This window comes from Macrotis lagotis, chromosome X, assembly GCF_037893015.1.
Source record: "Macrotis lagotis isolate mMagLag1 chromosome X, bilby.v1.9.chrom.fasta, whole genome shotgun sequence".
Lineage (NCBI taxonomy): Eukaryota > Metazoa > Chordata > Mammalia > Peramelemorphia > Peramelidae > Macrotis > Macrotis lagotis.
The window spans coordinates 683402366-683420368 of NC_133666.1; the positions used below are offsets into that span (position 1 = coordinate 683402366).

The window sequence follows — 18003 nt, forward strand, 5'->3', positions numbered from 1 at the left end:
GAATGTGAAGGAAGATTGTTCATTTACATTACAAAGACTGAAGTCTGCCTGTAATGTTGCCTATGGGCTGATGTGTGAGTTAAGACAAAAGATTTAGAAGGTGTGGTTTTTCACAAACACTTAACCACATGAAAACCATATTTTTTAAGAGGAAGGGAAACAATTCTTGGGGATCCAAACACCCCCATATTCCTCTCATAGACTAAATGATCACAAAAACACCAAATTAGGCCAGGTCTGCCCCACTTAGTTCTAAGTTAACCTAGGATCTGCATCCTTCTCTTTTGTGCATGCTCAAGGAGGTAATATAAGGAGCAGGGAGGGGAAAACACATGGGGATGAATGTAACAATCAGATTTGTGACCCCAGTCAATGATTGGCATGAAGGAGCAAAACTTTCAAACTTCATATAAGACCTAACATTTCCGGGATTCCCCCCCGCCTTGAGAGAGATGTGCCATTTATTAAGATGTCTTAATAAAAAAAAAACATTTTAATCACTCTGGACTAAGTATTCATGAACAATTTATAACAGTGTATATACCAGATTTACTCAGAAAAGTATTGTTACTTTTCTTCCTGTGCTATTTCATCATTTATTTCTGCTTACCACTAATCTTGTCTTCAGTCTGACTATTCAAAGTAAACACACTGGTGGGGGCTCATAAGTTATGTGTGTTTTTTGTGTTTGTGAATATTCAGGTTCTCCAATAAAGAATTTTAAATCTGGGCTAGCTTATCTGGGTGGGTGGGGGGGACCCTGGATCTTAGGTCCCTAGCAACTCTACTATTCTAGATGCTTTCATTCCATAGCTCTAATATCAGACTGAAAGGGTTTTCTCTTTCCCAAGTAGGAAAAATCAGGGAGAGGGGTGAAGAAATGAGTGTGAAGGTAGAAAGTTGTTTTAATACAGCATTGCCCAACAGTCCATGATTTGGGTTATTCAAGGAGCCAGGAACTAGAGGCAGGTATGAGTCAACTCTGGAGGAGTCAGGTCCTCACACAAGAAGCATCTGAGGCCAATCCTGATTTTTATTCTCAAGTAACTACTGACAAGATGCTAAACGGTGAATGACATTCTTGGCCCCACTGACCCTGGAGAAGCACATTTTATTAAAGAAGCATTGATATGCTTAGAGATACGAAACCCCCCAAAAAACCCAGAACCCCAGCTAGTTTAGAGGGAGTGACTAGGCTCAACAGTAGATCATTTTTCTTCTTTTTTTGCTGTGCTCAGAGACATTAGCATAGCTCCTGGGCTCTTCTAGTTAAAGCATCCTGCAGTCTGGCAACCTTTCAGTCACTTGGAGAGAATGATGAGACTTTCATGTATTAATGGAATCATTAGTTGAATTTCCCCACCCCTGCAGGCAGGCAGAAGGTGTGGTTTTTCACAAACACTTAACCACATGAAAATCATAATTTTTAAGAGGAAGGGAAAAAATTCTTCTCCAAATGATGTATGAGTCACCAATGTTCATACAACATCAGGAACATTTGATGCTTCAGTGGAAACATTTCCATGTTGGTCACCAAGTTCTGGTCAATGAGGTGGCATTTGTGATCAAATATTTAGGAAAAATGAAAATCCTTCCCAGGAGACCATGTTCTAAAATAAACAAGATTGGGATTTAGGAGAGAGAGAGAGAGAGAGAGAGAGAGAGAGAGAGAGAGAGAGAGAGAGGTCTTGGCTCAGGTTGGCCTTCGCATCCTGTAGGCATTTATGCATCTTGGGGAGACCTCTGGGGCCTTGATCACAGGGTCAAAAACATCCCAAAACTTCCTATCTCAAATTGGATTATAGCCTTCAGTTTCCCCACAAGCACAGAGAAAAGAAACTATCACCTAAATGGATTTTCTTCATTGGGTCTAATGGTTTTTAAAACTAATTGCAAAGTCAATACAAAATTAATTTGGGGTTGATGAGCAATCATGATTTATTATTAAAAAGTAGACAATTTTCTTGTTCTCCCTGGTTATAATGTGGTCCCGATGATCCCCGAAGGCTTTTCCAGTTCCGACATTCAATGAAGGTGATTAGGAGTCAAAACACCTTGGTTGGATTCCCAGTTCTACTAAACTAATCATGTAACTTTGAGTAGGTCACTCCTCTCTAGGCTTTTGTTCTTTTTTCATAAAATGAAGGCAATTGGATTAGAGAGTTTCTATATTTTCTTCCAGTTTCAGTCATCTCTGAATCTTTCAAATTAAGATCATTCCAGTAATATGTAGAGTCCCCCCCATGATGAAGATAGCAACCCATTTATCCCTGCCCATCCATGTCCTCTCATTAATCCAAAACAAAGGACACACCCAAAATGATGGAGGTGGATTCTTTAGTTCTCTTGACTTTGTCCCTCTCTATGGGAGTAAATTAGTAACAGTTTTTGAGCCTAGGGCAAAAGCAAGGGAGCAATATGTCACTGATTCCTCTGGAATAAGAGAATCTGGGTTCATATTCTTCCTTTGACACTAACGATGTGACCTTAGGAAAGTCACTTCCCTGGGCCTCAGTTTCCTCATCTATAAAATGAGGGGTTTGGGCTAATGACTTCTGAACTTCCTTCAAACTCTGAATCTATAATCCCTAGGGACTGACTTCCAGTTTAATAAACCCTTCCCCACGGCAACAATACTTCTTTTTTAAAAAATTTTATTTTTTGCACCTGTCACTTCTTTGTGGGTTATTCCTAATAGTTTTTTTTTTCATTTGTCAAAAGTTTTCTGTTTTTTCTCTTTCTAACTAGTCTAAACCCCAAGTTGAGATTTTTAAGAAGTCAAAAGAAGGGGGAAAAGGAACCAGGGTTATTTTAAGGCAATGTCAGGGAAGGAGTAAGTCAATGAGTCAGCAGGGGTGTGAGCAATGGTTATTTGAGGCAATGTGGGGGCTGTGTACTAGCAGGCAAACTCAGACTCCACAGGTAAATGGTTATTCTGCTCAGGGTGGGTGGAGGAGCTTCCAGGAGAATTGTGCATCTTATTTTAAGAAACACAGATAAGCTAGAAATCATTCAGAAGAGGGTGACAAGGATAATCAAGAGACAAGAAGATAGCCCATATCAGTGATCTGAAAAGTGGGGGTGGGAGAGGAATAAAAGGGGGGGATGGCCAGAGAGTTGAGTCAATGAGTGAAGTGGAAGAGGTATCACCAAATGGAATGGACTGCCTCAGGCAGGACCTGTAGTTCTGTAGGCAAAGAATGACTAGAATGGCTTGCCTGACCATTTGTCCTTAATATTAAAGAGAAGATCCTCCATGAGGCATAGGTTGGACAGGTGACCTCTTAGTGGTTCTGTGACCTCCTTATCCCAGGAAAAGACACTGCTGTGTCATGGACTAAGAGGGAATTATTTTTCATGATCTCTCATAATCCGGCAGGACCCTCGATCCCTTCTCAGCATTTACCCCCAAACTCTAATCACCCAGACCCCTGATGCTACTCTTTATCATAGGACTCTTTATGATTCTCATCTATTCCTTTCCCCTCTTCTTTTTCCTCTCCCCCTACCATTACCAATGTCCTCACAATCACCATCCCGGATTCTATCACTCTTCATTTCAAATTAGGCTAAAAAGTAAGTATGCTGACATGATAGTGGGTGTTCCTGGATTATTGCACTACCCAACCAGGAAACATATCCATGGTTTGACAGGGGTCTCCTAGAGGCAAAGCTTTTTTTTTTTTTTTTAAACATTTCTAATACAATATTGAGCAGTAGTGGTGATAATGGGCACCCTTGTTTCACCCTGATCTTATTGGGAATGCCGCTAGCCTATGCCCATTGCATATAATGCTTGTTGATGGTTTCAGATAGATACTGCTTATTATTCTCAGCAATAATCCCTTCATTCCTACACTCTCTGGTGTTTTTAGTAGGAATGGATGCTGTATTTTGTCAAAAGCTTTTTCAGCATCTATTGATATGACCATATGATTTCTGATGGGTTTGTTGTTGATATAATTGAGTCTACTAACAGTTTTCCTAATATTGCACCAACCCTGCATTCCTGGGATAAATCCTACTTGGTCATAATGTATTATCCCAGTGATAATTTGTTTTAATCGTTTTACTAAGATTTTATTTAGGATTTTTGCATCTATATTCAGCAGGGTGATAGGTCTATAATTTTCTTTCTCTGTTTTTAACTCTTCTTGGTTTAGGTATCAGCACCATATTGGTGTCACAGAAGGAGTTAGGCAGAGTTCTGTCTCCACTTATTTTTCCAAAGAGTTTATATAGAATTGGAACCAATTGTTCCTTAGAGGCAAAGCTTTAACCCAAAGGAGAATGATAATTAGAATTGGTGAAGAATGGATTGGATTAAGGGAGTCTAGATTAGACCAGGAAATTGTATGGTATAGTCTTGGAGTCAAAAGACCTGGGTCCTCAACTTACTACTAAGTGTGACCTTGGACAAGTCCATGGACCTCAGTTTTCTTATCAGGAAAAAATGAGACAGTTGAAATTGATGGGTTTGTTGAATGAATGAAAGAATGAATGAAGAATGGTCTCTACCAACTTTAAAATTCTAAATACTCTCAGAGTTCCCATCAACCACTGAGATTCTATGACTCTGATGGAATAATTCAACTCAACAAACATTCCTACAGTACCAAGTTCTGGGAAGTCACAAACAAAAATGGAACAAGTCTTGCCCTCAGGGAGCTTATATTCTGGTTTGTAAATCTCAGGCAGTGTAATAAGCTGGCATGGGGGGAGGGTGGTGCCTTTAACATAGGTTAAGCTGCCTATACATAAGCCAATGCTGGAGATAAAAATCACTGGGTCACTCCCAAGGAGGGAAGAGTTCATATTATGCTCCTCATCACGGGCCCTGAATAAGATCCCATTATTGAAAGTACTCAATCAAGCCCCACAGAGGAGCTCTGCAGAGTCTTTTTTCAGAGACTGTCCTTATTCTTTCTTCAGTCCTTTCCTCATTTAAGGCTCCAGAACACCCATGATCCCCCCAAGGGGGTGAATTCAAGAGCAGGCAATGTCAGTGACTTGGAAAGATCTGAGCTCCAGTCCTCTTTGCCATCAAATGACCTTAGACCGTGCACATGTCCTTATTGGGTCTCACGGTCCTCATCTTGCAAAGATAATCTCCAAGTCCTCTTTCATTTAGACATTCTTAAGATCAGCATCAACTCACGTTCAGCATGACCAATCTCCTTAATCCACTATATTAGCTCACAGGCCACAGAGAGGCGAGACAAGGTAGCAAGCTGGCCAAATAGTGCCCTGATTTCATGGAGCTTAATGCTCTTTCATCCAATTTAATGAGTCACCAGCTAAGTGATTCGCCCACCTTAATGGAAACGTGGCAGCCAGATATAGTTTTTCTCTGGCTTTAGGCAGATTAGAGGTTTTCTGGCTGAGCCAAAGCCAAAGGTAGTTGCCTGCCTCTGTGGACCTTGAGGAGTCCTGAGGTGAGACTCAGAGCATGCCCGTCTCCCGTTCATTCATAGAAGACCTTTCATTCACAGAAGACATCTTAGTGATACTCCTGTGACTCATGAAGGAAGAGTGAGCAGTGGTGTCCTCACTCAAGGCGTTGACCAGCCTGGAGAAGATGGTCACCTTGAACTTTTTGAAATCCTGGCCCATGAAGACATACAAAATGGGGTTCATGCAGCTGTTGGAGATGGCAAGAGCTGTGGCCAAGGGCAGCCCCAGACTGAACACAGAAGCTGGCATGGAGGTGTGATGGAGCTCTAGCAAGTATAAGGTATGGTAAGGACACCAGCAGAGGAAAAAGGTGATGATGATGGTCACAATGATTTTAAATGGCTTCTTGGTTTTGGCCAACCTGTTCCGCTTCAACTTGCAGACGATGATGAGATAGCACACTGTGATGATGAACACAGGCAGGAAAAATCCACACAGGAACCGGGAAACAGTCACCATCACGTGCCTCATGTATGTGACCGAATCCTGGGCCAAATGGAACTGGTGGGGATGAGAGATGTTGGCCATCAGGCTGAAGTTGTTGAAGCAGACGATTTTGCCCTGATGCATAGTTGTGTCTCGGAAAACCAAGAATGGGGAGCCCAAGAAGAAGGCCAGGGTCCAGATGGCTATACATGCAATGGAAGCTAGTCGGATGCTCCGATGGTTCTGGGACCACACCGGGAAAACGACAGAGACGCAGCGGTCAAAGCTGATGGTGGTAAGTAGAAAGACACTGGTATACATGTTGTAGATCACCACAAAGTGGCTGATCTTACACATGACCTTCCCAAAAATCCAGTGGTAGTCCATGGCGGCATTGACAATGTGAATTGGGAGGAAGACATTGAATAAAAAATCTGCCACGGCTAGGTTGAGAAACCAGACAGTGTTAACGGTTTTCTTCATCTTGAAAGCAGTAATTACAATGACCAGGCCATTCCCCAAGAGTCCCAGAAAGCAGACTAAGCTGTAGATCACCACCAGGAATATCCTGGCAATCCCATCATCATTGGGGGTTGACTCTTCTGGAGCTATGACAAGCCCATCACCATCATAGTCATAGTAGTTATCACTGAAGTTGAAATAGTCAGTATCCATTGTCTGCAAATAAAAGACATATTTCATTCATTCATTCATTCTTTCAGAAAATATTCCTCAAACACCTACTACATACTCCCTTGCCCACTCAAATCTGAACAAGGTCTCAGTATTGTGTACTTTTTCCCTCTAACCTTCTTAATGACTCTCTTTCCTCTATCTGGCAAGTATTTGTAAATATGGAAGAATGTTAATTATCAAGGATGAGACACTGGGGAAAGGACAATTTGGAATCTCACTGGAGAATCATCCAAGATTCAGGACTATGGTCTTTGCCAAGCAAGAACTGTCTACTTTCTCCCATTGATGGGTTCCTTCTGATGCCTTCATTCTGTGGAAGGGCCAAGACTGGCCTGCCTTCATTCTCCTCCAGACCCTTGTTCCTAATACCTCTGGAGGGAAAAACCATGCTCCTGCAGTAGGTCCTCACCTCCCTCATTCCCCCTGCTTTTCAGCTCTTTTGGGTAGTATTTTCTTCCCCTATTAGAATGCAAACTCAGAGGGAAAAAATGCTATGCATTTATGCTTTTATTTTTATCCCATATATAGGGCCTTCTTGCAATCATATTCCAGTAAACTGAGGGGGAGGGAGGGTATGTGTGTAGGTCACTTGAGTCAATCATTCGATTATTACATGATGAGATGCTATGTTCTGATGCCTTCTTTGGAGAACTCAAAATCAGTCTGAAGTGTGACCAAGGCCTACACGTTCCTATTTGATCAATCAATCAATCATAGGCTTTAGATCAAATTGAAAAGATCCTTGATCAATTTAGAAGACCTTGAACAACAGAAAATAGAGTGAAAAATAAAGTAAAATAGAATAATAAAGGAACTGTATTGGTATTAGCCTAGAAAAGTCTTCAAGTCTACTCTAACAAGGCAGTTCAGAACCTGAGAATTCGGGTTTCTCCAAGTCTTCCAGGCAAAACTCTGAGAAAAAGATTGGGTGAGGGAGGGGAAGCGACTCAGCCCTGGCCTCAACCTTAGCCCCAGTCTCTCTTCTAAGGTCAGAGGAGGAAATATATAACTTCAATATATAACTTTGGGCTTCCCATTGATGTTTTAGCAGTGTCCCAGAACATCTAGGAGCATTGTTTTCATGGAGAGTCCAAGAATAAACTAAGCACACTGAAGAATGGAAGTTTCAACATTCTACAGGGGCAGCTAAGTGGTGCAGTGGATAGACCACCGGCCCTGAAGTCTGGAGGACCTGAGTTCAAATCCGGCCTCAGACACTTAATAATGACCCAGCTGTGTGGCCTTGGACAAGTCACTTAACCCATTGTCTTAAATGAATAATAATAATAATAATAATAATAAAAGACTCTACAGGGATTCCATCAGAAAATCTATACATGCTTAAGGGGCATTTCATGGAGATTCCCCCACTCATACAAAGGGAAGAAATGAGATTAAAAGAAAAAGGAATCAGTGAATTATCTGTATGCCAGATATGTTCTCTAAATTTTAACCTACTTTCTTCTAGGTATTTTGCAGAGAGTATATCATAGAATTTGGGAGTGGGGGGTCTATTTTGTCTCAACTGTTCTTACACCAGTTTAGCAGATAATCCTAACAGCTAATGAATTCTGACTAATTTATTTAGAATGATAATCATGGAAGAGAGCATACTGGTGGGGACTCATGAACTACACATAAGAAGATCCATTTCTCGTGGCAGCAAGGGGTGTAGTGGATAGTCTCTGGAGTCAGGAGGACCTGAGTTCAAATCCAACCTCAGGCACTTGATTCTTATTGGCTGTGTGGCTTTGGGCTAGTTACTTAACCCCACTGCCCCACGAAAACAAACAAAAGACCTTTAGATCTTGGGGGGAGATAGGGTGGCAATGCTCTGGGGAGACCTGGTCTACCATTAGGATAGTAGCTCCAGAACAGTAAACCACTAAACTGTAAATAAGGACATCTTCAGAAGGCGTATTGACTTAGAAAACCACATGTCAACATTAACTATATTCTATTGTACTTTTATCTATTTTTGTTAAGTGTTTCCCAATTATAATTCAATCTGATTCTGGCAATGCTGCCCACACTCCAGAGCATATGCTACATGTCTATTGATGTAGACATTGTCTTCTCCATTCAAATGTAAATTGCTTGAAGGCAAAGATTGTTTATGTTTTTTTCTTCATTATTCCAGTACTTCTTAAGGAGTCTGGCACATGGTAGTTTTTTGCTTTTTGTTTTTTTAGGTTTTTGCAAGGCAATGGGGTTAAGTGGCTTGCCCAAGGCCACACAGCCAGGTAATTATTAAGCGTCTGAGGCCGGATTTGAACTCAGGTACTCTTGACTCCAGGGCCGGTGCTGTATCCACTGCACCACCTAGCTGCCCCCACATGGTAGTTTTTAATAAATGCTTTTTGATTGGTTTGACTGACTCTCACTCAGCAAAGACCATACAGGAACCACTACTTAGACACACACACACACACACACACACACACACACACACAAACACACACAAACATACACAAACACACACAAACATACTGGACTCTCATTCCTCTACCCTCCTTTAGTTATTACAGAGCAGAAGACCTGGAAAATCAGCTCTAGACCCCCCACCTATCATTCCTTCCTATTGACTCTCAGAAGTTTTATACCTTCTTTTTGGGATAATGGAAAAGCCTGGGATTTACAACAGAGAACCGGCATTCCAATCCCCAATCTGTTATTACTGTAGGATTAGGGGAAAATCACATTCCTTTTGTGGATCTCAGCTTTCACATCCTAAAAATGAGATGGCTGTCCCTCTGAATGTCTCTTCCAGATTTAAATGTATGAAACTTTGATTTATATCAACAAAACTTCTACAGAATCCCTTCTTATAGGATACAGTCATATATTTAGAGCTAAGTGACACCCACAAGTGAAGTATTGGATACAGTAAATGACTTATCCAAGGTCACAGAGGTAGCATGTAGCTGAGTCAAGATTCAAATCTATAATTCAGAGTTAGGGCTACTGGTCTAATAGTTGTATTGCAAAGATGATGGAATTGCTGACTTAAATGGAAGGGTCATCAGAAGTCAATTCAATCCATTCTTATACCTTATAAATGGGGAAACTGGGGTGGCTAGGTGGCACAATGGATAGAGCACTGGCCCTGGAGTCAGGAGTCCCTGAGTTCAAATCTGGCCTCAGATGCTTAATAATTACGTGGCTGTGTGGCCTTGGGCAAGTCACTTAACCCCATTGGCTTGTAAAAAAATAAAAAATAAATAAATGGGAAACTGAGACTTTAGGAAGTTCAGTGATTCCCCCAATGTCATATAGCTCACTCATAGAATCATAGTCTTCAAGCCAGAAGGATCATAGAGATCACCCAATATTATGATTCTCAAAATTTTTGGTCCCAGGACCCCTTTATACTCTTAAAAGTGATTTTATTATCCCAAAGACCTTTTGTTGATAGAGAATATATCAATCAAGATTTTTATTATTTCATCATTTCAGTTGTATGAGATTCCTCATGTCCCCACTTGAGGGTTTTCTTGGCAAAGATACTGGAGTGGTTTACCATTTCCTCCTCCTGCTCATTTTACAAATGAGTAAACTGAGGCAAATAGGATTAAGTGATTTGCCCAGGGTCATACAGTTAGAAAGTATCTGAGGTTAGATTTGAACTCAGGTTTTCCTGAGTCCAGACCCAGCACCACATCCATTGCACCACTTAGCTACCCTAATTAGAAGTTAAAACATCTTTGAATTATTATGAAAATAATTTTGACCTCAAAGAACCCCTGAAGAATCTCAGGGACCCCCAGAGATCCCAGTACCACACTCGGAGAACTTTTGATCTAATCCAATCCCTTCATTTTACAAATTGCTTTGAGGCTCCTACTTTATAAAACAGCAATAACAATGTGTGCACCCCTTCCTGCCAACAAATCTCCTGGAGTGTGTTGGGCAAAGTCGATAATCCCAAATCTTAGACAGAGGTTCTGGTTGTGGAGGGATCAAAGGAGTTGATAAATGGCATCACTTTGTAACATTTTAAATACCATATGTACATCAACTGTTGTACTGTTGATGAGATGAGTGGGTCGGATGGACAGTCTCCGAGGTCGCTTCCAACTCTAAATCCTAAAGCAATGGGGTTTTTTATCAGGAAACTCCAAGTGAAGGGCAAAAGAGCAAGGATTCTCATTATTTTCATTATCAGCAATTATGCTGAGTATTACCTTGGAGTTCAAAGTAGCCAGATAAATCTTAATAGGGCAACTGGAACAAAGGAAGTCCAAAGTTTGAGACTCTGAAATCGCTCTCGCTGTCTCGTCCCAGGGTCATCCCATCTCCGATTCCTGTCAATTATTATGCAAAACCAGATTTAGTAATTATTTTCAACTTGGGAGATAGTGGCTTTTTTCAACCTAAGAGAAAGACTCCAAATAATACATTAATGGACACGTGGTTATAAACAACTTGAGACCCAGCCAGTCGTAACCAGCTCCTGAGAGCTGATTGTTAAATTTGCAGGACTAGCCTCAGCCATTCAATAATTGCCTGGCTATGTGACCTTGGACAAGTCACTTAACCCCATTGTCTTGCAAAAATAAAAAAAAAAAATTTTTTAAAAAGCTGGCAAATGCTAAAAATCAGAACTTAATTTAGCATTTTGTTGATTGGCTTGACTAAGAAATGATGGAGAAAAAGCTAATGATTAAACTTTAAAGTGTATCCTGTGTACATTTTTCTTTTTTCCAGAGAGGTGACTATTAAACATTTCTCAACACATCTCTACCTAGAATTATCCTGAGCTGTTTCTTCCTAATCGTTGGATCATCTTACTTCCCAAATTTTTACTGGCCATTCATGAACACAACATAGAATCATCCCCAAATCCAAAAGGTACCTCAGAGGCCATCTAGCAAGAAGAAAGAAAATGAGCATTTATTAGGTACCTACTAGGTTCCACCTGTGCAAGGTGCTTTATGAATATGCCACTGGATACCACAACAACTGGGGAAATGGAATGGAATAGGGATTATAATTATCCCTATTTTAAGGATAAGGAAAATAGAAGTAAAGTGACTTGCTGAAGATAACACAGCTAGCAAATGTCTGAGGATGAACCTGAACTCGTCTTTCCAACTTCTGGTAAAGTGCTCTATGTACTATCACGCCCAGCTATCATGAGTTCATAAGCATCAGATGTTTTAAGGTTTTTTGCCCTTCATTCTCTGGGTTTTTTTTCTGTTTTGTTTTTTTGTTTGTTTGTTTTTGCAAGGCAATGGGGTTAAGTGGCTTGCCCAAGGCCACACAGCTAAGTCATTATTCAGTGTCTGAGACCAGATTTGAACTCAGGTCCTCCTGACTCCAGGGCTGGTGCTTTATCCACTGCACCACCTAGCCACCCCCTTGTCCTTCATTCTCAAAGAAGACCATGACATCAGGGTGAAGATGCCATGACAAGCATGTGGACTGGATTGGAGTGAGGGGGGCTGTACTAAGTCACCAGTCTCACTTTCTCCTCCAGAGCCATCTGGGTCCGGTGGTCAGATAGGAATAAGGATGACTGGAGATGGCTCTGGATTGAGGCTATCAGGGTTTAAATGACTTGCCCAAAGTTACACGGTTAGCACATGTCTGAGGCTGAATTCAAACTCCTGTCCTCTGACTCCAAGGCCAGTGCTCCATGCTCTGTGCCATCTAGCTGCCCTAAGCATCAGAAGTAGGATTTCTACCCAGGCCCTCTGACCTCTCCAATTTACCACATCACCATCACATTGTCGAAGGGCAAGTAGCCAATCCTGTCACGGCAGCATATCCCTTCATCTCTCCCTTAACCGATTCAATAATGAAGGACACGAACCAACCAACCAACCAACCAACCAAGAGGACGAGGACCAAACTCTTCCAAGATGACTCTACTCATGGTGAAAATGCTTTCTGCCCCCACCCCCAAATGGATTTGTATCAGATAGAATCCTTGCTAATGATAGCTTTGAGTCACAGCCTTTGAGACAAAGATCAAAAGAGTAATTCAGAGGTCCTGTGTTCAAATCTAGTCTCTGACACCCATTGGGCAGATGACCTGACCTCCCTGGATCTCAGTTTTTCCACCTGTAAAGTGAGGGGTTGACGCAGAGATCCATCCCAGATCCCGTGTTCCCATCCTCCTCCTCCATATGCTTTTCCAGGGCCTATCTCTAAGAAGGAGGTTCTGAGGAGGACTTGCCTTAGCTACCAGAGGAAATGAGCAGATGCAGCACATGCTGAGTCCAGGAAGGGAAGCTCAAAAATGTTGCTGAAAGGAAAGAATTGAGGAATGTTTCCCCAACCGCTGCTTTCCCTCCACCCCCACCCCCACCTCCCCTGGATGAGCTGGAAGGGGCTCTGAGGCATTTGAGGTTATTTTGGGTCACATTTATTTTTAGTGGAATGACTAACATGTGGTCCTTCCCTAGGCTAAGCCAGACATGCCTTTCCTAAGGAGTCTGGATCTCTAATATCTTGGAGAGTTCGGCACCAAGTCCTGATCCGTGGAAATTCAGTTCAATTCAATCCACACATGACCTCTTGGTGCCTGAGAATTCAAAGAAAAAGTCTTTCTTCCTCAGCTAGTTTACAGTTGGTTGGGTCTGGCAGGGGTTGGAGGACAGGAATACAAACTGTAGATAAAGACCATAGGAGATTGGACTGTATTAAGGCAAAGGAGAACCCATCTCAGTATATGCTGAGCTTGCATTAGCCTGAGAGGCTCACAGATCCATAGCTGAAAAAACCTCGGAGATTTTCATTTTACAGAGCAGGAAATTGAGTCTGGGAAGGAAAAAGGTGTTTTCTCAAGGTCACACAGCCAGCCAGTGTATAATATACTATGCATATTGGCTCCCTCTACAAAAGGCAAACTCTCTGAGGGCAGGGGTTGCCTCCTTTTTGTCTGGACTGTGGCATAGATACTGGAGTGGTTTACCATGCCTGTTTCTGGTGAGTTCCCCTTTTATAGGTGAGGAATTGAGGCAAATAGGGGTTAAGTGATTTGCTGAGAGTCACATGGCTAATAAGTGTCTGAGGTTGGATTTGAACTCAGATCTGCCTGACTTCCAGCCCAATGCTCCACTTACTGAACTACCAAGCTTTCCTATTACTTAGAAGGTGCTATACAGACAGAGTAGGAAATTTTGAATAGAAAGAAATTATTGTTACCTGTAGGACGGATCAGGGAAAACATTATGGAAGAAGAAATGCCTGAGCTTAGCCTTGAAGGAATAGAAAGATTCTGAAAGATGATAATGAAGAGAACGGTGCCTAACCTTGGGAAATGCACAGAGATAGGAGATTGGGGATCAAATTCATGGAATGCTGAACGATCCATTTTGTGTGTTGCATGTTTTTTTTAATTTTTGCAAGGCAATGGGGTTAAGTGACTTATCCAAGGTCACATAACTAAGGTCAAATTTTAACTCAGATCCTTCTGACTCAGACTGGTGCTCTATCCACTATGCTACCTAACTACCCCTTGAACAGTCCCCTTTTGTCTATAATATAGAGTACATGAAAGGGGGTAATAGAAATAAGACCAGAAAGGACTCAGATTGTGGAGGGTCTTAAATCCAAGCATCTCCCATTTATTCAAGGGGAAAATGGGAGCCAGTGAAGATCATTGAGCAAAAGAATAAGGATTGTTTCTTAGGAAGACAATTCTGGCAACTGTATGAGGTGGGATTGGAAATGAAGACTGGAAGCAGGGAGGCCTTAGTAGGCTATTAAAATAGTGCAAGTAAAGTTGATGGTGTCTGAATTAGTGTCTTGACTTCATGAATAGAGAAGGGGTACAGGTGAGGGGAATGTTGTAGAAAGATAATTGAATAGATTTAGCAATTAACTGGATGTGGGAAGAAAGAGTCAAAGACGATTCTGATGTTTTGATCCTAGAAGACTTGGAAAATGGTGATCATTCATGGGATCATGACCATCTAGTCCAATATCCCTTTTTTACATACAAGGAAACTGAGGTTCAGAAGGATTAACTGATAAACCCAAGATCAAACAACTACTTAGTCCCAGAGAAAAGATTTGAACATATCTTTTTCTTAAGGGGGCAAGGCATTTGGAGTTAGGTGACTTGCCTGGGGTCACACAACTAGTAACTGTCAAATGTCTGAGACTGGATTTGAACTCTGGTCTCCTGACTCCAGGGCTGGTCACAGGTCTTCTTAATTTAGTGATCCATCAATATTACACAGCACTGCCTCTATAGGCAGGGGGAACATAAGTATGCTGACAAACACAAGATCCAAGAATGATCTACCTTAGGAGGCCATCAAATGATGTGATAGATCTGGACCCACAAGTCAGGAGATTTGAGTCCTGTTCCCTTCTGTCAGAAATTTGTAATCTTAGATGTGTTATCTAGCCTCCATTGTGTCATCTGATAAATGGGTACAATAATCCCCATCCTCCCTATGTCACAGAATTAGCATGAGGGTTAAATTTTACAAAATCATTAGATCCTTATACCTTAGGACTGGAAGAGAAGGTCATAGGTAGGAACTTTAGAGTCATCTAGTCATAGAATTGGGAAGCTTAGTGACACCATAATTCACAGAACCCCAGACCTGGAGTCAAGCGAATTTATCTTCCTGAGTTCAGGCTCCTTGTGAAGCTGCTGCTATTCATAAGAGCTTTTGTGTGACCCTGATTCACCCAATTTACCTCAGTTTCCTCATCTGTAATGTGAACTGGGGAGGTTATGAAGAATCAGATAGGACTTGAAAATGAACAAACAGGGGTAGTTAAGTGGCAGAAAAGTACTGACCCTAGAATCAAGATGACCTAAATTCAAATTTAACCTCAGACACTTATTAGCTGTGTGACCCTGGACAAGTCACTTAAAGTCAATTGTCTCAAAAAAGTGACTGAACAACAACAGCTATATGGTTATAGATTTGATCTGGAAGGGCCCTCAAAGGTTACCAGATCCACTCTTTTCAGTTCATGGACCTAGAGAAGTTGAGGGACTTGTTTAGGGTCACATAGTTCATTTGCACCCTGACCTAGAACCCAGGACTAGAATTTCTTGCCAAGATTACTCACTCCTAGCATCTTTCCCCTACACTTTTGCTTCTCTTAATTTGGGTAGAAAACAATCCCTGGGATGCCAACCAACCCAGGAATTTTTGATTCTCAAACCTAGTCTCAATGACAAGGAAAGGTTTTATTGGACTAGCGTATAGAGGCTCAAAACCATCAACTTCAAGTCTTGCTCTCTAGAAGCTAGAAGAGAATTGTTGCTAGACTTCAGCATCTAACCTAAAACCACCCTTAAAATCTGAGGAGATTCTCTCCCTTTTCTCATTGTTCCCTTGGGTTGCTGTCTCCCTCTGTCAGATCTCCTCTTTTTAGCACCCTCTCCCCACCCCACCCCCAATGATTGTCCTAATATCTGAGCCATCAGTGCATGGAATTAAGAGTCAGAGGGGACCTGAAAGATCTCCTTACACACCATCAGGCTAACTTCCCTTGGTGTCATCTGAAACCAAATTTTACTCAATAAAAATCCTGAAGGGGAAATGAGAAGAGGAGGGATCCCACACACACACACACAGAATCTTAAACCAAATCAATGTAAATGAACCTGAGTAGAATAAATGTAAATAATGAGATGAAATATAAGAGGAATAGGGACTGGATATGAGTTCTTTCATATATAGAATTTTCAGATAAAAAAACTCCTTCTATCAATGCAAGTCAGCCCTTTCTTTATAATTTATGGTCTTAGAGAGAGGCAAGTCAGAATATAATGGTGAGAGAACTCATCTTCATCCCAGGAGATGAAATATAATTAGAATGAATGTAAAGTCCTATACTTAGGTTCAAAAAATCAATTTCATAAGAATTGGTTAGAGGAAGTGTGATTGGAGAGCAGTTGATCTGAACCATACAGAGGTTAGAGTGGTCTGCCAACTCAATAGGAATTAATAATGCAATATGGCACTCCAGGCAAACAATACAATCTTGGGCTCCATTAAGAGAAGGGTATCTATTCCAAGAATGAGGATCAAATATTGAGAACTGGAAGGGATCTCAGAAGCCCCTTCATTTTCCCCCATAAGAAAATTAATGTCCACAGAGCTTAAATGACTTCTCAAGATCCCACATCAATAAGCATCAAATGGTATATGAACCCAAGTCTTCTGCCTCTCGGAGCCAGTGTTCTTTCTGCCATCTTGTCCATCAGCTACTAGTTTCATTCCAGCTGAAAGCCATCTGGAATGCAATACTTGTTTCCAGCACCCACTTTTTAGAAAGGATAGTTACCAGGTAGAGAGCATTCCTAGGAGAATCACAGAGTCTGGGTGTGGGAAGAGACCTTAGTGACTATCTAACGCAGCCCATACATGAAAGGGATCCCTCTATAACATACCTGGCAAGTGGCCATCCAGTCTCTGTCTGAAGTCTCCAAGGAAGGAGAACTCACTGACTTCTAAGGCAGCTCATTCCTTCTGGGAAGAGTTCAAACCATAAGGAAGTGCTTCCTAACATCCAGTCTCCAGTTGTCTCTTTGCGACTTCCCCCCATTGTTCCTGCTTCTGCCCTCCTGGGGCCAGGAAGAAGAAGACTAATCCTTCCTCCACATATCTCGAAGATAGCTATCATATCCTCTCCCATATATTGGGCAAACATGGATGTTTGACAGACCTCAAGGTCATGGCAAATGAAGATTGGTTGAAGGAACTGAGAATGTTTAGCCTAGAGGAGACTTGGGCGGGGGGGGAGAAGAGCAAGTGACCCAGAGGGGGATGTTGTAGTTAAGTTATTTCAGTTGTGACTCTCTGTGACTTTCTTTAGGGGGTTTCTTGGCTGAAATACTGGAATGAGTTGCCATTTCCTACTCAAGCTCATACAGATGAGGAAGCTGAGGCCAATAGGGTTAAGTGAGTTGCCCAGGGTCACACAGCTAGTAAGCATCTAAAACTAGATTTGAACTCAGGAAGACGAGTCTCCTAACTCCTTGATCAAAGCTCGATGGTGCCTTCCTAGCTGTTTTTATGTATTTGAAAGGTTGTCCCATAGAAGACGGACTTGACTTTTTATGATGGACTTCTAGGAAGATTTGGGTTGAATGTAAACTTTCCAACTAATAGATTTATTCAAACCTGGATAAATGGAATATCTTTGGAGAGAGAGGCTATTTACCTTCCTTGGAGGTCTGGGAAAGACTGGATGGCCATTTGCTGGGCATGTTGTAGAAGGGATTCCTAATTAGAAACAGGCTGGGCTTGATGGTGTCTGAGGTCCCTCCTTCAGATTCTTTTCCTTTATAATATAGGGTTGTTGTTGCTAGGCCATGCCACTCACCAGCGGTAACACTAATAATAAAAGGAAAGTAGAGGCCTACCTAGGAACTTTGCATCCCCAAAACAATGATGGAATCCATAAAGTCAAAGAGAAGACCAAATCCTCTTTCTTCACATTAAT

The 18003-nt window shown here is 41.6% G+C and overlaps 1 protein-coding gene across 6 annotated transcripts in view; it reads right to left on the reverse strand.

The window, feature by feature from the left end:
- Positions 1 to 855: 855 nt before the first annotated feature.
- CMKLR1 (chemerin chemokine-like receptor 1) overlaps positions 856 to 18003 on the reverse strand; it is a 61589-nt gene continuing 44441 nt past the window's right edge. For 5 of the 6 annotated variants that reach the window (XM_074206062.1, XM_074206061.1, XM_074206063.1 and 2 more), the window contains exons 2-3: positions 10761 to 10880; positions 857 to 6558 (exon numbers count right to left, since the gene is read on the reverse strand). In XM_074206062.1, the coding sequence (XP_074062163.1) occupies positions 5443 to 6555 (1113 nt within the window). In that variant the 5' untranslated portion in view covers positions 6556 to 6558; positions 10761 to 10880 and the 3' untranslated portion in view covers positions 857 to 5442. Of the gene's footprint in view, positions 6559 to 10760; positions 10881 to 18003 lie in introns of all 6 variants that reach the window. The other variant, XM_074206066.1, reaches the window with a different exon arrangement.